Source organism: Nerophis ophidion, linkage group LG19 (genome assembly GCF_033978795.1).
Source record: "Nerophis ophidion isolate RoL-2023_Sa linkage group LG19, RoL_Noph_v1.0, whole genome shotgun sequence".
In the NCBI taxonomy this organism is placed as follows: domain Eukaryota; kingdom Metazoa; phylum Chordata; class Actinopteri; order Syngnathiformes; family Syngnathidae; genus Nerophis; species Nerophis ophidion.
This window is the reverse complement of record NC_084629.1, coordinates 43065377-43090236: the sequence shown is the minus strand read 5'-3', so window position 1 is coordinate 43090236 and position 24860 is coordinate 43065377. Positions and strand designations below refer to the sequence as shown.

General features: G+C 40.9%; 1 protein-coding gene across 1 annotated transcript in view; it reads left to right on the top strand.

Moving 5' to 3' along the window:
* Positions 1-24860, top strand: part of myo3b (myosin IIIB) — a 327297-nt gene that overhangs the window by 155252 nt on the left and 147185 nt on the right. Inside the window, 2 exon segments of the mRNA XM_061880054.1 lie at positions 3187-3264; positions 24597-24802. Coding sequence (XP_061736038.1) covers positions 3187-3264; positions 24597-24802 — 284 coding nt within the window.

The window sequence follows — 24860 nt, the reverse complement described above, 5'->3', positions numbered from 1 at the left end:
AATCAGGCCATCAGGGAGTGTATAAATAAGAAGGGAAACCAAGCCTGGTGTGCGCTCTTTTTAATTCCTTTCACGAGGGTTCACCATCTTTCGTCTCATCAGACACTGTCTGTAATCATATCGATTCAATCCAACTTTGTACCATCTGATTATGAGTAAATTAACTCCTGTAACAAATTCTCTATTGTTCCTGTTTAAGATTCCGACTTTTCCATCCATCCATCTTCTTCCGCTTATCCGTGGTCGGGTCGCGGGGGCAACAACCTAAGCAGGGAAACCCAGACTTCCCTCTCCCCAGCCACTTCGTCTAGCTCTTCCCGGGGGATCCCGAGGCGTCCCCAGGCCAGCCGGGAGACATAGTCTTCCCAACGTGTCCTGGGTCTTCCCCGTGGCCTCCTACCAGCTGGACGTAACCTAAACACCTCCCTAGGGAGGCGTTCGGGTGGCATCCTGACCAGATACCTGAACCACCTCATCTGGCTCCTCTCCATGCGGAGGAGCAGCGGCTTTACTTTGAGTTCCTCCCGGATGGCAGAGCTTCTCACCCTATCTCCAAGGGAGAGACCCGCCACACGGCGGAGGAAACTCATTTGGGCCGCTTGTACCCGTGATCTTATCCTTTCGGTCATGACCCAAAGCTCATGACCATAGGTGAGGATGGGAACGTAGATCAACCGGTAAATTGAGAGCTTTGCCTTCCGGCTCAGCTCCTTCTTCACCACAACGGATCGGTACAACGTCCGCATTACTGAAGACGCCGCACCGATCCGCCTGTCGATCTCACGATCCACTCTTCCCTCACTCCTGAACAAGACCTAGGTACTTGAACTCCTCCACTTGGGGCAGGGTCTCCTCCCAACCCGACTTTTCTACTACATAAAATTGGCGTCACGAACAGGATGATTTTCCCACCGCACAAAGACTAACTTCCTTCCTGACTATGGCAACACACAAACAGAAATGAAGGCATACTTGCGAATGAGATTCCGATGTCTAAGAAAACAATATTTAACAACTGAACATGATTGCACATTATTGATAACAAGGAGTAATGCTCCAAAAGCTTAGTGTTAAAATATTCAATCAATCAATCAATGTTTATTTATATAGCCCCAAATCACAAATGTCTCAAAGGACTGCACAAATCATTACGACTACAACATCCTCGGAAGAACCCACAAAAGGGCAAGGAAAACTCACACCCAGTGGGCAGGGAGAATTCACATTCAGTGGGACGCCAGTGACAATGCTGACTATGAGAAACCTTGGAGAGGACCTCAGATGTGGGCAACCCCCCCCCCCCCCCCCCCCCCCTCTAGGGGACCGAAAGCAATGGATGTCGAGCGGGTCTAACATGATACTGTGAAAGTTCAATCCATAGTGGCTCCAAGACAGCAGTGAGAGTCCCGTCCACAGGAAACCATCTCAAGCGGATCAGCAGCGTAGAGATGTCCCCAACCGATACAGGCGAGCGGTCCATCCTGGGTCCCGACGAGCGGTCCATCCTGGGTCTCGACTCTGGACAGTCAGTACTTCATCCATGGTCATCGGACCGGACCCCCTCCACAAGGGAGGGGGGGACATAGGAGAAAGAAAAGAAGCGGCAGATCAACTGGTCTAAAAAGGAGGTCTATTTAAAGGCTAGAGTATACAGATGAGTTTTAAGATGAGACTTAAATGCTTAAATTGCATACATTTTTTTTTAAATCAAACAAATGAACATTCATTCCCACCAATGTACCCAAAATTGGTACTGTTGGGTACCGGTACCACTTTGTACCCATCCCTAGCAGTGTCCATCGGTCAGATACCATACATAAGTCGGAATCTTAAACAGGAACAATAGAGAATTTGTTACAGGAGTTAATTTACTCATAATCAGATGGTACAAAGTTGGATTGAATCGATATGATTACAGACAGTGTCTGATGAGACGAAAGATGGTGAACCCTCGTGAAAGGAATTAAAAAGAGCGCACACCAGGCTTGGTTTCCCTTCTTATTTATACACTCCCTGATGGCCTGATTTTGGCGTGGCGCAGTGGGAGAGTGGCCGAGCGCAACCTGAGGGTCACTGGTTCAAATCCCACCTAGAACCAACCTCGTCACGTCCGTTGTGTCCTGAGCAAGGCACTTCACCCTTGCTCCTGATGGGTGCTGGTTGGCGCCTTGCATGGCAGCTCCCTCCATCAGTGTGTGAATGTGCGTGTGAATGGGTAAATGTGGAAGTAGTGTCATAGCGCTTTGAGTACCTTGAAGGTAGAAAAGCGCTATACAAGTACAACCCATTTATCATTTATAAGTTATTTTTGTAGCCTCACACAAAACACAAAGAGTTGAAAACCTAAATGAACCAACCCGAACTGTACTGCTTGGCGTTCACTCCTTCTTTTCGACTTCACTGCCATCCACGTTTCAAGTGTGTTTCTCCAACTCGGAATCTCACCAAGTTGCACTTTTGATTGCTTTTGGCAATGAATTTGTTCAGATATTCTTTTAACAAGGAAATCCATTTTAATAACAAGTCGGCGTTATGATGTAAAATGTACGCCGCGGTGTTCTCAATCAAAGCTGGCGAGTATAGTTGAGAGAGAGTGACAGTCGCCAGCTCCGGCAGAAGAAAGTCAAATGCGGGTAGTTAAGTTATTTTAAGTGTCACAGGCGCTTTTGTACTTGTGACTGATCACACGTTCTCATGTAGCTCGTGCAGAGAGCTTTACACGTACCTTTTTTTCTCTGTTGAAATAAAGTATTAAGATATGCACTTTGCTACGTAGACTTACCATAAAATATCTACTGCTTCATTAATTTTGATGAAGCCATGAACTGCCAAAGCCATTAGAAAGCTTATATTGTGTCCTCGTTAATCCGTCGTCGGGAAGGCTCCGTGCTTGATGACGGCTAGTCTCATTATTCAGACTGCTCCCCTATTCTCCCGTGCCCCACAGCGCCGCTCGCCTCTTCTCTAGATTGTTAGCTTTAATTGTTTATGGGCCCGTGTTATACAGACGCCACATTTAGTACAGATGTGTGTTCCCAACCGGCCCGTTTAGAACTGCTGGAATGATACCTTTTATGTCGACAGAAGTCCTCGGTCGACAACATGAAAACTGCAGCTCATTTGAAGGTGCTGCACAAGCAGGCCGCTCATCAATGGCCGGTGTTCATCGGCAATGTTTGTGTTCAGGTGGACACCATGGAGATGATGCGTCACCCCGAGGAAACCACCAGCATGAGGAGACAGACGGTGGCCTCCTATTTCCGTGTAGGTTTCTTTCTCTCTTTGCTCATCGCATGCAATGTATACAGTATTGCTTTGTAGTGTACAGCAGCGTTGTTGTCAGCCCAATTAGATTATTTATTTCGTCAGGAGAGTTCCTTCAGGAAAATTAAAATTTTCAGCACAATCCCATTCAAGATCAGACAAACATTACAGGGAGACAGAACAGGATCGCTGACGGGTCTGCCGGCTTCCAGCGCCCCTTACAAAAAAGATGACATACAGGTAAACAAGGGGGGGAATGGGCTAAAAAACTAAAAGATTAAAATAAAATTTAGCCTGGGCCCTGGAGAGGGGGTGCAGACTGAGGCCAAGGGAAAAAAACAACTCATAGCCATAGAACACATCCCTCTTACATGTGTGTAAGAGGAAAACATCAAACATCAAAGAACACAGAGGACATTAAAGACATTAAAGCAGCAGATACAAGCAGACACTTCTACATACAGCTATGAATAAAATGTAAAATGTAAAAGAAACATATCCACTGTGGTGGCCTCTGTGGTGTTCCACGCCATCGTCCGCTGGTGGAGGGAGCATGGCCAGAGACAGGAGCAGACCCAACAAAGCAACCAAGACAGCCGATTCCACCTTAGGCCAGTGTTCAGTCTGCATGGATGAGCGAGGATACGTCCAAGGAGACTGAGGTGTCCGACACCTGCTCACCCAGGCCCGCATATGACATCAGACCAGGCTGCACGTTTGACAATTTATTATTATAGGCCTTAATCACAAGTGCCGCAAGGGGCTTATTTACAAACCACCACGACATCCGGTCAAAGGAAAACATCAAAGGCCAAAGCTGGTAAGAAGAGGAAACCTTGGATGTGGGAACCCCTTCCCGGGTGACCGGCTTCAGTGGCTGCCAAGTGGGCACAGTTGTTACATTAACAGATGATGCAAGAGTCCAATCCATTGGCAAGCCATCAGAGGGTTTCAGGGGGATCTTCTTCCAAGCGGACAAGTCCAACATGCAGAGACCTCACTTACTGAGGCATGAAAGAGTGGTCACAATTTGGTACAGCTAGCACAATCTTCCAGACTGGTACCGCTCCAGAGACCACCTGGTATTTTCTCTGCGCAAGAGAGGAGGGACAGAGCAGAAAAAACAGCGGCAGGTCAACTGGTCTTATCAGGATCTATTCAAAAGCTAGAGTATATAAATTAGTTTTAAGGTTGGACTTCAATCAATCAATCCATGTTTATTTATATAGCCCTAAATCACGAGTGTCTCAAAGGGCTGCACAAACCACAACAACGTCCTCGGTTCAGATCCCACATAAGGGCAAGGAAAAAACTCACAACCCAGTGGGATGTCAATGTGAATGACTATGAGAAACCTTGGAGAGGACTGCAGAGCTGAGACATCATACATCAATCGCATCTTTATTACACACGTCAACAATGTGATAAAGAACCTTTGACAACAATCAATCTAGGGATGTAGATATCTGCTCAGGACACTCACTCTTTTGCCTTCACCTTCATTGGCCATTCCTTTTTGGTGACTTCATGTACTCTGGACCTAGACGTTGAGTCTGTGACATACAGTCTGCTTCAGTCCATTCAATGTTTTCCATAGTCTTACCTTGTCGACCAGGTGATACAAAGCACACGCTACCTTTTTTAATCACATCCACAAGAGCCCGCATTCTCGTTGACAAATGGACAAAGTTTTCGGTAAGTAGAATCACATCTGACCTGGACATTGGAAAGTTGTCTTGCCTTCTGAGAAGTGTTGTATCCCAAATAGCTGCAATGGCTTTCTCTTAAGGTATTCATGTGTGATTTCCACAAGCGTCCGTAAATATAGAAGAAGGAGAAACACGATGACTCGCCTCCATATTTCCAGTGGTTACCTTCAAGTTACAAAACTGCTTTATTATGAAGTTGGCTGTGGCGCCTTCTTTCCGACGTCACTTCCTGTGTGGGTGTGGTCTTTCTGGTGTCACTTCCTCTCTGAACTTTGATTGATTGATTGATACTTTTATTAGTAGATTGCACAGTACAGTACATATTCCGTACAATTGAACACCCCAATAAGTTTTTCAACTTGTTTAAGTCCACGTTAATCAATTCATGGTACAAATATATACTATCAGCATAATACAGTCATCACACAAGTTAATCATCATAGTATGTACATTGAATTATTGACATTATTTACAATCCGGGGGGTGGGATGAGGAGCTTTGGTTGATATCAGTACTTCAGTCATCAACAATTGCATCAACAGAGAAATGGACATTGAAACAGTGTAGGTGTGACTTAGTAGGATATGTACAGCCAGCAGAGAACATAGTGAGTTCACATAGCATAAGAACAAGTATATACATTAGAAGTACATTTGAGTTGTTTATAATCCGGGGAGATGGGATGTGAATGGAGGAGGGTATTAGTAAAGTGTTGAAGTTGCCTAGAGGTGTTGTTTTAGAGCACTTTTGAAGGAATATAGAGATGCACTTACTTTTACACCTGTTGGGAGTGCATTCCACATTGATGTGGCATAGAAAGAGAATGAGTTAAGACCTTTGTTAGATGGGAATCTGGGTTTAAACTCAATTTGTTATACGATAATTGAGTCCCTACAAAGCTACAGGAAGTGCCAGGGATTCAAGAAATACACGGTGCACTTACCCGTGTCAAAATTTGTCCTTAAACGATAGTTTAGTGTGGCTGAAATAGGGCTTAAGCGAAATAATTATTGGTTTAAGGGGTTATCCGGCTTAGTGTAGACATGGCCTTTGTTGTAAACTGAGTACCAGTACTTTTTGGTCCCAGTTCCTAATAGGACTGTTAAGATTCCGTACAAATAATACAGATATTGGTATTTTTTTCCCAGCTGACCGTCGTAATTATGACATGCGCACACGCTCACATTCATGCTATGGAGAAAATAAATCACTGGTAGGCTCTGATAATCATCTTGGAATAATCACAAATAAGGAAGCAACTCCACACAAAAGTCACACAAGCTGATAAGAGTCAGTGTCAGTTTGAAGTGCGGTAAACACTCTTTACTCACAACCGCCGCTACCATTTATCAAACATCGTCCTAGCGATCCACTAATCCACAGGCCGTTTTTAATCCACTCAAATAAGTGAAAAATAAAGTCATCTAATAATCGATAAAGTTGCTTTGAGGCAAGATAGCATCCGCTGACAGGTCTCTAATCGCAGTCTGACATCACTCCTTTGTGTGGCAACAAAACACTTGCACCTAACATGCTAAATGATTGTATTGGTTTACATCAGGGGCGTCCAAAGTGCGGCCCGAGGGCCATTTGCGGCCCGCAACTAATTGTTTACACATTCTGGAAATGATATTGCAAATATAAAAAAGAACATTTAAAAAAAGGGAAATGAGGTGACGAAAAAAAGTTGCAATGTTGACACAAAGCTGCCATGCAGGCTTTTTTTATTTTATTTTGTCTTTCTTTATTTTTCTTGTTTTGCCGTTGCTCAAAAAAAAGACAAAAAAATCTACGTTGTAATTAATTATTTTCAAGGCTCCAATTACTTGAAGTATTTCCCTTTAAAATGTTTTGTGTTGTAAATATTGCATATTGTGTGGTTGCCATATAAAAACATCAAAGTTTTCTTTGACAAAAGAGCATAAAATAAACAAAATAATAGTTCAAACGTAAAATCGATAGATTTTGATCCTGTAACTTATGTGTTGAAAGTAAAAGAAAAACCTAATAAAAATGTATCACTTTATGAGTGGGGCACCCTTTGGATCACAAATATATTTATTGGTATTTTATTTATCTTTTTACTGTTATTACTACCCCAAAAGGGAATAAGCGGTAGAAAATGGATGGATGTTATTACTCAAAAAATATTAAATAATTAAAATCAATGGTGTCCTGCATTATTGATCTTTTAGGGCTTTAATTACTAAATACTGCATATTTCAGTTTTACTATAAAAAATAAAAAAAATGTTTTTTTTATTACTTTATATCAACTTGAAGTTGATATAGAGATTTACTGTAAGCGTAAAATCAAATAAAAAAATAATAATAATTTGACTTATTTTTAACATTTTAATGACTGAGACCCTTTATGGTCCCCGGGATCCTTAAAGGTGAAATAAATTTAAGAAGTACATACATTTTTTTATGGTTTGAAAATGAAAAATATCAAAATGGCCCCCGCACGCTTTAATTTTTCCATGTGCGGCCCTCAGTGGAAAAAGTTTGGACACCCCTGATTGACATGGAATATCCTGTCAGAGGTGTGTGCTCTGCACAAGGACGCCTTACATAAATATTGTGATTGTAATGAACAGAAACACAGTGCTGGGTGTGTGTGATGACATCACAACTGCATTCTTGCACCTCGCACCACAAACTTAGTTTAAGATGGAAGAAGCAGGCGTTGACAAGACTTCCCTGCTGTGAGATGTCACATGATGGTGTACAACCTCTTTTGCTGATTTAAATGGTTATAAAAAATGCTTTTTTTCCACATCTTTTTTTAACTTATTACATATTGCAGTGGTTCTCAACCTTTTTTCAGTGATGTACCCCGCGTGAACATTTTTTTAATTCAAGTACCTCCTAATTAGAGCAAAGCATTTTTGGTTGAAAAAAAGAGATAAAGAAGTAAAATACAGCACTATGTCATCAGTTTCGGATTTATTAAATTGTATAACAGTGCAAAATATTGCTCATTTGTAGTGGTCTTTCTTCAACTATTTGGAAAAAAAAGATATCAAAATAACTAAAAACTTGTTGAAACTTAAGCAAGTGATTCAATTATAGATAAATATTTCCCCACATAGAAGTAATCATCAACTTAAAGTGCCCTCTTTGGGGATTGTAATAGAGATCCATCTGGATTCATCAACTTCATTCTAAACATTTCTTCACAAAAAAAGACATCTTTAACATCAATATTTATGGAACATGTCCACAAAAAAATCTAGCTGTCAACACTGAATATTGCAGTTGCATTTTTTTTCACAGTTTATGAACTTACATTCATATTTTGTTGAAGTATTATTCAATAAATATGTTTATAAAGGCTTTATGAATTGCTGCTATTTTTAGAATATTAAAAAAAAATCTCACGTACCCCTTGGCATACCTTCAAGTACCCCCAGGGGTACACGTACCCCCATTTGAGAACCACTGGCTTATAGCAACAGACCGTAGTGTTGGATATAAGATTCGAACATTTTACCATGAACTAAGTGGACCCCGACTTAAACAAGTTGATAAACTTATTGGGGTGTTACCATTTAGTGGTCAATTGTGCGGAATATGTACTGTACTGTGCAATCTACTAATAAAAGTTTTAATCAATCAATCAATCAAACCAAATATGCCTGATTAGCACTCCCAACAAGTCAATAACATCAACATCTTTCGCCTTTTTGCATGAAACTTTTGGTGCACAAAATGAGACAAAGAAAGAGTGGAAGATCTGACATGTAAACAAACTGTTGCATCACAGTCCAGACTATGGTGAGTTCAAGAACCGCCGAAATTAGTAGGACAAAGCGATGTTCACCAAATACTCCTCATCAGTGAAGCATACACACAAACATATTAAACAGTGGACTTTCTAAAAATTGGTAAGGTTTGTGTCATGTTTGTCCACAAACAAACAAAAAACATACTAAAACAAAAAATCTATATTTTTCCCTCATCTTTTTCGAATTTCAATCCTTTTTTTGAAAATGCTCCAGGGAACCACTCGTGCGGCACCAAAGAGTCGTTGGTTGCTGACCTCTGTTATTTACATTGTGTCGTTTTTCCCAACAGACCGTAGTGTTGGGTGTTACATTCCAACATTTTACCATGAATTAAGTGGACCCCGACTTAAACAAGTTGATAAACTTATTGGGGTGTTACCATTTAGTGGTCAATTGTAGGGAATATGTACTGTACTGTGCAATCTACGAATAAAAGTTTTAATCAATCAATCAATCAAACCAAATATGCCTGATTAGCACTCCCAACAAGTCAATAACATCAACATCTTTCGCCTTTTTGCATGAAACTTTTGGTGCACAAAATGAGACAAAGAAGGAGTGGAAGATCTGACATGTAAACAAACTGTTGCATCACAGTCCAGACTATGGTGAGTTCAAGAACCGCCGAAATTAGTAGGACAAAGCGATGTTCACCAAATACTCATCAGTGAAGCATACACACAAACATATTAAACAGTGGACTTTCTAAAAATTGGTAAGGTTTGTGTCATGTTTGTCCACAAACAAACAAAAAACATACTAAAACAAAAAATCTATATTTTTCCCTCATCTTTTTTGAATTTCAATCCTTTTTTTGAAAATGCTTCAGGGAACCACTCGTGCGGCACCAAAGAGTCGTTGGTTGCCGACCTCTGTTATTTACATTGTGTCGTTTTTCCCAACAGACCGTAGTGTTGGGTGTTACATTCCAACATTTTACCATGAACTAAGTGCACCCCGACTTAAACAAGTTGATAAACTTATTGGGGTGTTACCATTTAGTGGTCAATTGTGCGGAATATGTACTGTACTGCGCAATCTACTAATAAAAGTTTTAATCAATCAATCAATCAAACCAAATATGCCTGATTAGCACTCCCAACAAGTCAATAACATCAACATCTTTCGCCTTTTTGCATGAAACTTTTGGTGCACAAAATGAGACAAAGAAGGAGTGGAAGATCTGACATGTAAACAAACTGTTGCATCACAGTCCAGACTATGGTGAGTTCAAGAACCGCCGAAATTAGTAGGACAAAGCGATGTTCACCAAATACTCATCAGTGAAGCATACACACAAACATATTAAATAGTGGACTTTCTAAAAATTGGTAAGGTTTGTGTCATGTTTGTCCACAAACAAACAAAAAACATACTAAAACAAAAAAATCTATATTTTTCCCTCATCTTTTTCGAATTTCAATCCTTTTTTTGAAAATGCTCCAGGGAACCACTCGTGCGGCACCAAAGAGTCGTTGGTTGCCGACCTCTGTTATTTACATTGTGTCGTTTTTCCCAACAGACCGTAGTGTTGGGTGTTACATTCCAACATTTTACCATGAATTAAGTGGACCCCGACTTAAACAAGTTGAAAAACTTATTGGGGTGTTACCATTTAGTGGTCAATTGTACGGAATATGTACTGTACTGTGCAATCTACTAATAAAAGTTTTAATCAATCAATCAATCAAACCAAATATGCCTGATTAGCACTCCCAACAAGTCAATAACATCAACATCTTTCGCCTTTTTGCATGAAACTTTTGGTGCACAAAATGAGACAAAGAAGGAGTGGAAGATCTGACATGTAAACAAACTGTTGCATCACAGTCCAGACTATGGTGAGTTCAAGACCCGCCGAAATTAGTAGGACAAAGCGATGTTCACCAAATACTCCTCATCAGTGAAGCATACACACAAACATATTAAACAGTGGACTTTCTAACAATTGATAAGGTTTGTGTCATGTTTGTCCACAAACAAACAAAAAACATACTAAAACAAAAAATCTATATTTTCCCTCATCTTTTTCGAATTTCAATCCTTTTTTTGAAAATGCCCCAGGGAACCACTCGTGCGGCACCAAAGAGTCGTTGGTTGCCGACCTCTGTTATTTACATTGTGTCGTTTTTCCCAACAGACCGTAGTGTTGGGTGTTACATTCCAACATTTTACCATGAATTAAGTGGACCCCGACTTAAACAAGTTGAAAAACTTATTGGGGTGTTACCATTTAGTGGTCAATTGTGCGGAATATGTACTGTACTGTGCAATCTACTAATAAAAGTTTTAATCAATCAATCAATCAAACCAAATATGCCTGATTAGCACTCCCAACAAGTCAATAACATCAACATCTTTCGCCTTTTTGCATGAAACTTTTGGTGCACAAAATGAGACAAAAAAAAAGAGTGGAAGATCTGACATGTAAACAAACTGTTGCATCACAGTCCAGACTATGGTGAGTTCAAGAACCGCCGAAATTAGTAGGACAAAGCGATGTTCACCAAATACTCATCAGTGAAGCATACACACAAACATATTAAACAGTGGACTTTCTAAAAATTGGTAAGGTTTGTGTCATGTTTGTCCACAAACAAACAAAAAACATACTAAAACAAAAAATCTATATTTTTCCCTCATCTTTTTCGAATTTCAATCCTTTTTTTGAAAATGCTCCAGGGAACCACTCGTGCGGCACCAAAGAGTCGTTGGTTGCCGACCTCTGTTATTTACATTGTGTCGTTTTTCCCAACAGACCGTAGTGTTGGGTGTTACATTCCAACATTTTACCATGAATTAAGTGGACCCCGACTTAAACAAGTTGAAAAACTTATTGGGGTGTTACCATTTAGTGGTCAATTGTGCGGAATATGTACTGTACTGTGCAATCTACTAATAAAAGTTTTAATCAATCAATCAATCAAAGCAAATATGCCTGATTTGCACTCCCAACAACTCAATAACATCAACATCTTTCGCCTTTTTGCATGAAACTTTTGGTGCACAAAATGAGACAAAAAAAAAGAGTGGAAGATCTGACATGTAAACAAACTGTTGCATCACAGTCCAGACTATGGTGAGTTCAAGAACTGCCGAAATTAGTAGGACAAAGCGATGTTCACCAAATACTCATCAGTGAAGCATACACACAAACATATTAGACAGTGGACTTTCTAACAATTGGTAAGGTTTGTGTCATGTTTGTCCACAAACAAACAAAAAACATACTAAAACAAAAAATCTATATTTTTCCCTCATTTTTTTCGAATTTCAATCCTTTTTTTGAAAATGCTCCAGGGAACCACTCGTGCGGCACCAAAGAGTCGTTGGTTGCCGACCTCTGTTATTTACATTGTGTCGTTTTTCCCAACAGACCGTAGTGTTGGGTGTTACATTCCAACATTTTACCATGAATTAAGTGGACCCCGACTTAAACAAGTTGAAAAACTTATTGGGGTGTTACCATTTAGTGGTCAATTGTAGGGAATATGTACTGTACTGTGCAATCTACGAATAAAAGTTTTAATCAATCAATCAATCAAACCAAATATGCCTGATTAGCACTCCCAACAAGTCAATAACATCAACATCTTTCGCCTTTTTGCATGAAACTTTTGGTGCACAAAATGAGACAAAAAAAAGAGTGGAAGATCTGACATGTAAACAAACTGTTGCATCACAGTCCAGACTATGGTGAGTTCAAGAACCGCCGAAATTAGTAGGACAAAGCGATGTTCACCAAATACTCCTCATCAGTGAAGCATACACACAAACATATTAAACAGTGGACTTTCTAACAATTGGTAAGGTTTGTGTCATGTTTGTCCACAAACAAACAAAAAACATACTAAAACAAAAAATCTATATTTTTCCCTCATCTTTTTCGAATTTCAAACCTTTTTTTGAAAATGCTCCAGGGAACCACTCGTGCGGCACCAAAGAGTCGTTGGTTGCCGACCTCTGTTATTTACATTGTGTCGTTTTTCCCAACAGACCGTAGTGTTGGGTGTTACATTCCAACATTTTACCATGAATTAAGTGGACCCCGACTTAAACAAGTTGAAAAACTTATTGGGGTGTTACCATTTAGTGGTCAATTGTACGGAATATGTACTGTACTGTGCAATCTACTAATAAAAGTTTTAATCAATCAATCAATCAAACCAAATATGCCTGATTAGCACTCCCAACAAGTCAATAACATCAACATCTTTCGCCTTTTTGCATGAAACTTTTGGTGCACAAAATGAGACAAAGAAGGAGTGGAAGATCTGACATGTAAACAAACTGTTGCATCACAGTCCAGACTATGGTGAGTTCAAGAACCGCCGAAATTAGTAGGACAAAGCGATGTTCACCAAATACTCATCAGTGAAGCATACACACAAACATATTAAACAGTGGACTTTCTAAAAATTGATAAGGTTTGTGTCATGTTTGTCCACAAACAAACAAAAAACATACTAAAACAAAAAATCTATATTTTCCCTCATCTTTTTCGAATTTCAATCCTTTTTTTGAAAATGCCCCAGGGAACCACTCGTGCGGCACCAAAGAGTCGTTGGTTGCCGACCTCTGTTATTTACATTGTGTCGTTTTTCCCAACAGACCGTAGTGTTGGGTGTTACATTCCAACATTTTACCATGAATTAAGTGGACCCCGACTTAAACAAGTTGAAAAACTTATTGGGGTGTTACCATTTAGTGGTCAATTGTGCGGAATATGTACTGTACTGTGCAATCTACTAATAAAAGTTTTAATCAATCAATCAATCAAACCAAATATGCCTGATTAGCACTCCCAACAAGTCAATAACATCAACATCTTTCGCCTTTTTGCATGAAACTTTTGGTGCACAAAATGAGACAAAAAAAAAGAGTGGAAGATCTGACATGTAAACAAACTGTTGCATCACAGTCCAGACTATGGTGAGTTCAAGAACCGCCGAAATTAGTAGGACAAAGCGATGTTCACCAAATACTCATCAGTGAAGCATACACACAAACATATTAAACAGTGGACTTTCTAAAAATTGGTAAGGTTTGTGTCATGTTTGTCCACAAACAAACAAAAAACATACTAAAACAAAAAATCTATATTTTTCCCTCATCTTTTTCGAATTTCAATCCTTTTTTTGAAAATGCTCCAGGGAACCACTCGTGCGGCACCAAAGAGTCGTTGGTTGCCGACCTCTGTTATTTACATTGTGTCGTTTTTCCCAACAGACCGTAGTGTTGGGTGTTACATTCCAACATTTTACCATGAATTAAGTGGACCCCGACTTAAACAAGTTGAAAAACTTATTGGGGTGTTACCATTTAGTGGTCAATTGTGCGGAATATGTACTGTACTGTGCAATCTACTAATAAAAGTTTTAATCAATCAATCAATCAAACCAAATATGCCTGATTAGCACTCCCAACAAGTCAATAACATCAACATCTTTCGCCTTTTTGCATGAAACTTTTGGTGCACAAAATGAGACAAAAAAAAAGAGTGGAAGATCTGACATGTAAACAAACTGTTGCATCACAGTCCAGACTATGGTGAGTTCAAGAACCGCCGAAATTAGTAGGACAAAGCGATGTTCACCAAATACTCATCAGTGAAGCATACACACAAACATATTAAACAGTGGACTTTCTAAAAATTGGTAAGGTTTGTGTCATGTTTGTCCACAAACAAACAAAAAACATACTAAAACAAAAAATCTATATTTTTCCCTCATCTTTTTCGAATTTCAATCCTTTTTTTGAAAATGCTCCAGGGAACCACTCGTGCGGCACCAAAGAGTCGTTGGTTGCCGACCTCTGTTATTTACATTGTGTCGTTTTTCCCAACAGACCGTAGTGTTGGGTGTTACATTCCAACATTTTACCATGAATTAAGTGGACCCCGACTTAAACAAGTTGAAAAACTTATTGGGGTGTTACCATTTAGTGGTCAATTGTGCGGAATATGTACTGTACTGTGCAATCTACTAATAAAAGTTTTAATCAATCAATCAATCAAAGCAAATATGCCTGATTTGCACTCCCAACAACTCAATAACATCAACATCTTTCGCCTTTTTGCATGAAACTTTTGGTGCACAAAATGAGACAAAAAAAAAGAGTGGAAGATCTGACATGTAAACAAACTGTTGCATCACAGTCCAGACTATGGTGAGTTCAAGAACTGCCGAAATTAGTAGGACAAAGCGATGTTCACCAAATACTCATCAGTGAAGCATACACACAAACATATTAGACAGTGGACTTTCTAACAATTGGTAAGGTTTGTGTCATGTTTGTCCACAAACAAACAAAAAACATACTAAAACAAAAAATCTATATTTTTCCCTCATTTTTTTCGAATTTCAATCCTTTTTTTGAAAATGCTCCAGGGAACCACTCGTGCGGCACCAAAGAGTCGTTGGTTGCCGACCTCTGTTATTTACATTGTGTCGTTTTTCCCAACAGACCGTAGTGTTGGGTGTTACATTCCAACATTTTACCATGAATTAAGTGGACCCCGACTTAAACAAGTTGATAAACTTATTGGGGTGTTACCATTTAGTGGTCAATTGTGCGGAATATGTACTGTACTGTGCAATCTACTAATAAAAGTTTTAATCAATCAATCAATCAAACCAAATATGCCTGATTAGCACTCCCAACAAGTCAATAACATCAACATCTTTCGCCTTTTTGCATGAAACTTTTGGTGCACAAAATGAGACAAAAAAAAGAGTGGAAGATCTGACATGTAAACAAACTGTTGCATCACAGTCCAGACTATGGTGAGTTCAAGAACCGCCGAAATTAGTAGGACAAAGCGATGTTCACCAAATACTCCTCATCAGTGAAGCATACACACAAACATATTAAACAGTGGACTTTCTAACAATTGGTAAGGTTTGTGTCATGTTTGTCCACAAACAAACAAAAAACATACTAAAACAAAAAATCTATATTTTTCCCTCATCTTTTTCGAATTTCAAACCTTTTTTTGAAAATGCTCCAGGGAACCACTCGTGCGGCACCAAAGAGTCGTTGGTTGCCGACCTCTGTTATTTACATTGTGTCGTTTTTCCCAACAGACCGTAGTGTTGGGTGTTACATTCCAACATTTTACCATGAATTAAGTGGACCCCGACTTAAACAAGTTGAAAAACTTATTGGGGTGTTACCATTTAGTGGTCAATTGTACGGAATATGTACTGTACTGTGCAATCTACTTATAAAAGTTTTAATCAATCAATCAATCAAACCAAATCTGCCTGATTAGCACTCCCAACAAGTCAATAACATCAACATCTTTCGCCTTTTTGCATGAAACTTTTGGTGCACAAAATGAGACAAAGAAGGAGTGGAAGATCTGACATGTAAACAAACTGTTGCATCGCAGTCCAGACTATGGTGAGTTCAAGAACCGCCGAAATTAGTAGGACAAAGCGATGTTCACCAAATACTCCTCATCAGTGAAGCATACACACAAACATATTAAACAGTGGACTTTCTAACAATTGATAAGGTTTGTGTCATGTTTGTCCACAAACAAACAAAAAACATACTAAAACAAAAAATCTATATTTTTCCCCTCATCTTTTTCGAATTTCAATCCTTTTTTTGAAAATGCTCCAGGGAACCACTCGTGCGGCACCAAAGAGTCGTTGGTTGCCGACCTCTGTTATTTACATTGTGTCGTTTTTCCCAACAGACCGTAGTGTTGGGTGTTACATTCCAACATTTAAGTTGATAAACTTATTGGGGTGTTACCATTTAGTGGTCGATTGTACGGAATATGTACTGTACTGTGCAATCTACTAATAAAAGTTTTAATCAATCAATCAATCAAACCAAATATGCCTGATTAGCACTCCCAACAAGTCAATAACATCAACATCTTTCGCCTTTTTGCATGAAACTTTTGGTGCACAAAATGAGACAAAAAAAAAGAGTGGAAGATCTGACATGTAAACAAACTGTTGCATCACAGTCCAGACTATGGTGAGTTCAAGAACCGCCGAAATTAGTAGGACAAAGCGATGTTCACCAAATACTCATCAGTGAAGCATACACACAAACATATTAAACAGTGGACTTTCTAACAATTGGTAAGGTTTGTGTCATGTTTGTCCACAAACAAACAAAAAACATACTAAAACAAAAAATCTATATTTTTCCCTCATTTTTTTCGAATTTCAATCCTTTTTTTGAAAATGCTCCAGGGAACCACTCGTGCGGCACCAAAGAGTCGTTGGTTGCCGACCTCCGTTATTTACATTGTGTCGTTTTTCCCAACAGACCGTAGTGTTGGGTGTTACATTACAACATTTTACCATGAACTAAGTGGACCCCGACTTAAACAAGTTGATAAACTTATTGGGGTGTTACCATTTAGTGGTCAATTGTGCGGAATATGTACTGTACTGTGCAATCTACTAATAAAAGTTTTAATCAATCAATCAATCAAACCAAATCTGCCTGATTAGCACTCCCAACAAGTCAATAACATCAACATCTTTCGCCTTTTTGCATGAAACTTTTGGTGCACAAAATGAGACAAAGAAAGAGTGGAAGATCTGACATGTAAACAAACTGTTGCATCACAGTCCAGACTATGGTGAGTTCAAGAACCGCCGAAATTAGTAGGACAAAGCGATGTTCACCAAATACTCATCAGTGAAGCATACACACAAATATATTAAATAGTGGACTTTCTAACAATTGATAAGGTTTGTGTCATGTTTGTCCACAAACAAACAAAAAACATACTAAAACAAAAAATCTATATTTTTCCCTCATCTTTTTCGAATTTCAATCCTTTTTTTGAAAATGCTCCAGGGAACCACTCGTGCGGCACCAAAGAGTCGTTGGTTGCCGACCTCTGTTATTTACATTGTGTCGTTTTTCCCAACAGACCGTAGTGTTGGGTGTTACATTCCAACATTTTACCATGAATTAAGTGGACCCCGACTTAAACAAGTTGATAAACTTATTGGGGTGTTACCATTTAGTGGTCAATTGTACGGAATATGTACTGTACTGTGCAATCTACTAATAAAAGTTTTAATCAATCAATCAATCAAACCAAATATGCCTGATTAGCACTCCCAACAAGTCAATAACATCAACATCTTTCGCCTTTTTGCATGAAACTTTTGATGCACAAAATGAGACAAAGAAGGAGTGGAAGATCTGACATGTAAACAAACTGTTGCATCACAGTCCAGACTATGGTGAGTTCAAGAACCGCCGAAATTAGTATGACAAAGCGATGTTCAGCAAATACTCCTCATCAGTGAAGCATACACACAAACATATTAAACAGTGGACTTTCTAAAAATTGATAAGGTTTGTGTCATGTTTGTCCACAAACAAACAAAAAACATACTAAAACAAAAAATCTATATTTTTCCCTCATCTTTTTCGAATTTCAATCCTTTTTTTGAAAATGCTCCAGGGAACCACTCGTGCGGCACCAAAGAGTCGTTGGTTGCCGACCTCTGTTATTTACATTGTGTCGTTTTTCCCAACAGACCGTAGTGTTGGGTGTTACATTCCAACATTTTACCATGAATTAAGTGGACCCCGACTTAAACAAGTTGAAAAACTTATTGGGGTGTTACCATTTAGTGGTCAATTGTACGGAATATGTACTGTACTGTGCAATCTACTAATAAAAGTTTTAATCAATCAATCAATCAAACCAAATATGCCTGATTAGCACTCCCAACAAGTCAATAACATCAACATCTTTCACCTTTTTGCATGAAACTTTTGGTGCACAAAATGAGACAAAAAAAAGAGTGGAAGATCTGACATGTAAACAAACTGTTGCATCACAGTCCAGACTATGGTGAGTTCAAGAACCGCCGAAATTAGTAGGACAAAGCGATGTTCACCAAATACTCCTCATCAGTGAAGCATACACACAAACATATTAAACAGTCGACTTTCTAACAATTGATAAGGTTTGTGTCATGTTTGTCCACAAACAAACAAAAAACATACTAAAACAAAAAATCTATATTTTTCCCTCATCTTTTTCGAATTTCAATCCTTTTTTTGAAAATGCTCCAGGGGAACCACTCAAACAAAAAATCACTGACATATTGTACTGACAAGAGAACCAATGAATACCGGTATTGATAAAGAATAACGATATTGGTATCGATATTGATAGGCACATATTTAAAGCTTTAACTACTTTTGTTGGGCCCGTTCTGCAACTCCCGCCAAAGTTTCATGATGCTTCTTTGCGTCAGCCTGCTCGCAGATGGCTGGATAAACAGACACAAGCCAGCAGGTGTGGTGTCAAAGGTGATCTTCCTGTCAGCAGCGAGTGTCAGACATGCCAGAAAGGAGATCCAGGAACGGACTATTACTTTCCAGATTTCTACCTCTAGTAATACAAAAATGCCAGTTTTGATCGACACTCCAGAGATGTTTTATTGAAATGTTTGTTATTGTAGTTTGCTTTGGTTAAAAAGTGGCCTGCATCATCTGACATATTGTGGTTACTTTATTTACGTTTTATCAGAAACACTCCTGCTTTGCAGAGAAGTAGCACATCACAACAAATTAAAACCAAAATAAAGGTATTAGTGTTTGTATATTTTAAACAAGCATACAAAGTTACAATGTGGTCCATCACATGTGTACAGTTTCACAGTTCAACATGTCCAACAAGGAGTACGAAATGCAGATCTTATTCAATCCTAGCCATTCTCTGTTTTACAGCAATAACTAAATGGTCAACTGAAAGAACAAATATTTTTCGGCAGAAAATTAAATTTGACTTATTCTCAGGCTTATGAGGGCCACAAGAAACAATGTGGCGGGCCAGATGTGGCCCCCGGGCCTTGAGTTTTCACCTGTGGTCTATGCCCATGTATATTTACATTTCTTTAATTTTTTTTATGTGACTGAAAAAAATAAATAATATTACTGGCATGATCTGTTACCCGGGTGATGACATGATTTATGTTTAGTTATGTTTCTGTTTTAGTCTGTTTCCTGGGTGCACCCTCGTTCCCTGTTCTCTGTGGTTTCCATGGGCACTGATTCTCCATCCATCCATCCATCCATCCATCCATCCATCCATCATCTTCTGCTTATCCGAGGTCGGGTCGCGGGGGCAGCAGCCTAAGCAGGGAAGCCCAGACTTTACTCTCTCCAACCACTTCGTCTAGCTCTTCCCGGGGGATCCCGAGGCGTTCCCAGGCCAGCGACATAGTCTTCCCAACGTGTCCTGGGTCTTCCCCCTGGCCTCCACCGGTTGGACGTACCCTAAACACCTTCCTAGGGAGGCGTTCGGGTGGCATCCTGACCAGATGCCCGAACCACCTCATCTGGCTCCTCTCCATGTGGAGGAGCAGTGGCTTTACTTTGAGTTCCTCCCGGATGGCAGAGCTTCTCACCCTATCTCTAAGGGAGAGACCTGGAAACTCATTTGGGCCGCTTGTACCCGTGATCTTATCCTTTCGGTCATGACACAAAGCTCATGACCATAGGTGAAGATGGGAACGTAGATCGACCGGTAAATTGAGAACTTTGCCTTCCGGCTCAGCTCCTTCACCACAACGGATCGATACAACGTCCGCATTACTGAAGACGCCGCACCGATCCGCCTGTCGATCTCACCATCCGCTTTTCCCCCACTTGTGAACAAGACTCCTAGGTACTTGAACTCCTCCACTTGGGGCAGGGTCTCCTCCCCAACCCGGAGATGGCACTCCACCCTTTTCCGGGCGAGAACCATGGACTCGGACTTGGAGGTGCTGATTCTCATTCCAGCCGCTTCACACTCTGCTGCGAACCAATCCAGTGAGAGCTGAAGATCCCGGTCAGATGAAGTCATCAGGACCACATCATCTGCAAAAAGCAGAGACCTAATCCTGCGGCCACCAAACCGGAACCCCTCAACGCCTTGACTGCGCCTAGAAATTCTGTCCATAAAAGTTATGAACAGAATGGGTGACAAAGGACAGCCTTGGCGGAGTCCAACCCTCACTGGAAATGTGTCCGACTTACTGCCGGCAATGTGGACCAAGCTCTGGCACTGATCATACAGGGAGCGGACTATGTTCTGGCACTGATCATACAGGGAGCGGACTATGTTCTGGCACTGATCATACAGGGAGCGGACTATGTTCTGGCACTGATCATACAGGGAGCGGACTATGTTCTGGCACTGATCATACAGGGAACGGACTATGTTCTGGCACTGATCATACAGGGAGCGGACTATGTTCTGGCACTGATCATACAGGGAACGGACTATGTTCTGACACTGATCATACAGGGAGCGGACTATGTTCTGACACTGATCATACAGGGAGCGGACTATGTTCTGGCACTGATCATACAGGGAGCGGACTATGTCTGACACTGATCATACAGGGAGTGGACCTTGTTCTGACACTGATCATACAGGGAGCGGACTATGTTCTGACACTGATCATACAGGGAGCGGACTATGTTCTGGCACTGATCATACAGGGAGCGGACTATGTTCTGGCACTGATCATACAGGGAGTGGACTATGTTCTGACACTGATCATACAGGGAGCGGACTATGTTCTGACACTGATCATACAGGGAATGGACTATGTTCTGACACTGATCATACAGGGAGCGGACTATGTTCTGACACTGATCATACAGGGAGCGGACTATGTTCTGACACTGATCATACAGGGAGCGGACTATGTTCTGACACTGATCATACAGGGAGCGGACTATGTTCTGACACTGATCATACAGGGAGCGGAGTATGTTCTGACACTGATCATACAGGGAGCGGACTATGTTCTGGCACTGATCATACAGGGAGTGGACTATGTTCTGACACTGATCATACAGGGAGCGGACTATGTTCTGGCACTGATCATACAGGGAGTGGACCGCCACAATAAGACAGTCCGATACTCTCTGAGCACTCCCCACAGGACTTCCCGAGGGACACGGTCCAATGCCTTCTCCAAGTCCACAAAGCACATGTAGACTGGTTGGGCAAACTCCCATGCACCCTCAAGAACCCTGCCCAGAGTATAGAGCTGGTCCACAGTTCCACGACCAGGACTGATTCTCCTCACCTGTCTTAGTTTAGCAATGAGTGTTCCCAGCAGGTGTTTATGTTACTCACTCCCCTTTATGTTGTCCTGTCACCCAGCAGTAGTTGCTGGGTCCATGTTCGCTATAGACAACATTTACATTTCTCCTCTTTTCTCTCCTCGCTCTAGTCTTCTTTGTACAGTCTTGCTTTCCTAGTATTTTCACCCTTGCTGACATTTTGGTTTCACGCTTGTTGGCGTCCTCAGTTTGTATTTTTGATTCTGCCGTAAATATATTCGAAGACTTCATCTTACCTTAACACTACTCCTGCTTGCTTCCTGCGTTGGTGAGGAACACGACAATCGCAGCCATGCGCCCTCAAAGACGCAACAATTCCTGTTGTACTGTAACTGGTTTTTATCAGTCACCTTTTTTTTTTACACTACAGCAGTGTTTTCAACCACTAGGGCAGGGGTCGGGAACCTTTTTGGCTGAGAGAGCCATTAAAGCCAAATATTTCAAAATGTATTTCCGTGAGAGCCATATCATATTATTTAACACTAAATACAACTAAATGCGTGCATTTTTAAGTAAGACCAACATTTTTAGAGTATAATAAGTCTCTTATTCTTTTTAATAACATTGTTATTTTGAAGCTAACCAATAATAAATAAAATGTCATTTCTGTTGATCATGTTTTTGTTTGGCCATGTGCTGTTTGTCCTTTGGACTCTTTAAGTTCCTGTTTTTTCCACTCCCTTGTCTGGTTGCCTTGGTTACTCATTTTGTCCACCTGTCTCTAGTGGACAAAATGCCGGCTCACCTGCTTCCCGAGCACTAATCAGAGGCAGTATTTAAGCTCGTCTTTGCCAGTCAGTCGCCCTGTTCTGACTTGTTTCAATCAATCAATCAATGTTTATTTATATAGCCCCAAATCACAAATGTCTCAAAGGACTGCACAAATCATTACGACTACAACATCCTCGGAAGAACCCACAAAAGGGCAAGGAAAACTCACACCCAGTGGGCAGGGAGAATTCACATCCAGTGGGACGCCAGTGACAATGCTGACTATGAGAAACCTTGGAGAGGACCTCAGATGTGGGCAACCCCCCCCCCTCTAGGGGACCGAAAGCAATGGATGTCGAGCGGGTCTAACATGATACTGTGAAAGTTCAATCCATAGTGGCTCCAAGACAGCAGTGAGAGTCCCGTCCACAGGAAACCATCTCAAGCGGATCAGCAGCGTAGAGATGTCCCCAACCGATACAGGCGAGCGGTCCATCCTGGGTCCCGACGAGCGGTCCATCCTGGGTCTCGACTCTGGACAGTCAGTACTTCATCCATGGTCATCGGACCGGACCCCCTCCACAAGGGAGGGGGGGACATAGGAGAAAGAAAAGAAGCGGCAGATCAACTGGTCTAAAAAGGAGGTCTATTTAAAGGCTAGAGTATACAGTTTTGTGCTTCATGCCATGCCAAGTAAGTTTTGTTTGATTTACGTTCTTAGTCTGTTTATGTGTTAGCTTTGTTTTTTAGCCCAAGTTGTGCCTCCGCTGTGAGCGATTTTTGTTTGTATATTTTTTTAGTTAAAATTAAATCACGTTTTGTCCTAAATGCCATGTCCCGAGTAGTCCGTCTGCCTTCCTGGGGGAACGACCCTGCAGCAAGCTGCGACCTCCCCCATCGTGACATAAAATACTTCTTACCATTAATGCGACTTCTTGAACAGGTGCGGTAGGAAACGGATGGATGGATATAAATGCATGAGAATGTTTTATGTTTTGCTCATTATTTTTAGCACTGCGATTACCAGCGAAATTATTCATAATTATCGCGTTAAGCAATGTCAGCTAAGATTTATCTGAGAGCCAGATGCAGTCATCAAAAGAGCCACATCTGGCTCTAGAGCCATAGGTTCCCTACCCCTGCTCTAGTGTGCCATGAGATACAGTCTGGTTGCCATGGGAGATTACGTCATTTCACCTATTTGCTTTAAAAATATTTTTTGCAAAGCAGTAATTATAGTCATCAAATGATGTATTGTTGTCTAGAGCTCGGCAGAGTAACCCTGTAATACTCTTCTATATCAGTAGGTGGCAGCAGGTAGCTAATTGCTTTGTAGATGCCGGTAACAGTGGGAGGCAGTGTGCAGGTAAAAAGGTGTCTAATGCTTAAACCAAAAACAAAAGGTGAGTACCCCTGACAAAAGGCATTGAAGCTTAGGGAAGGCTATGCAGAACAAAACTAAAACTGAACTGGTTACAAAGTCAAGAAAAACCGAATGCTGGAAGACAGCAAAGACTTACTGTGGAGCAAAGACGCCGTCCACAAAGTACATCCGATCATGACAATAAAATCAACAACGTCCCCACAAAGATGTGGGAAATATTGCTCAAAGGAAGACATGAAACTGCTACAGGAAAATACCAAAAAGGGAGAAAAAGCCACCAAAGTAGGAGCGCAGGATAAGAAGTAAAAGACTACACACAGGAAAAGTGCAAATAAGTCAGGGTGTGATGTGACAGGTGGTGACAGTACACCTACTTTGAGACAAGAGCTATAGTCATGCATGCTTGCTTATGCTTTAAAGTCATATCCAACAATTGCCAACAACTTTTTACCGTCAACTGAATGAATTCTGCTGGTGGTGTGCCTCCACATTTTTTTCAACGCAAATAATGTGCCTTGTCTCCAAAAAGGTTGCAAAACTCTGCTCTACAGGATGGCGCCTCTCCGGTTCTGATCCAGCCGGCTCTGACCTCGTCATCTTCTGATTTTTGCAGTACTCGCTGATGGACTTGCTGTCCAAGATGGTGGTGGGTCAGCCTCACTTCGTACGCTGCATCAAGCCCAACGACGACAGGAAGGCGCTGAGCTTCTGCAAGGAGAGGGTGATGGTGCAGCTGCGCTACACCGGCATTCTGGAGACCGTCAACATCCGCCGCCAGGGCTACTCCCACCGCATTCGCTTTGAAGAGTTTGTCAACAGGTAAGACACACACACACACACACACACACACACACACACGCTGAGTGAGACGGAGCAG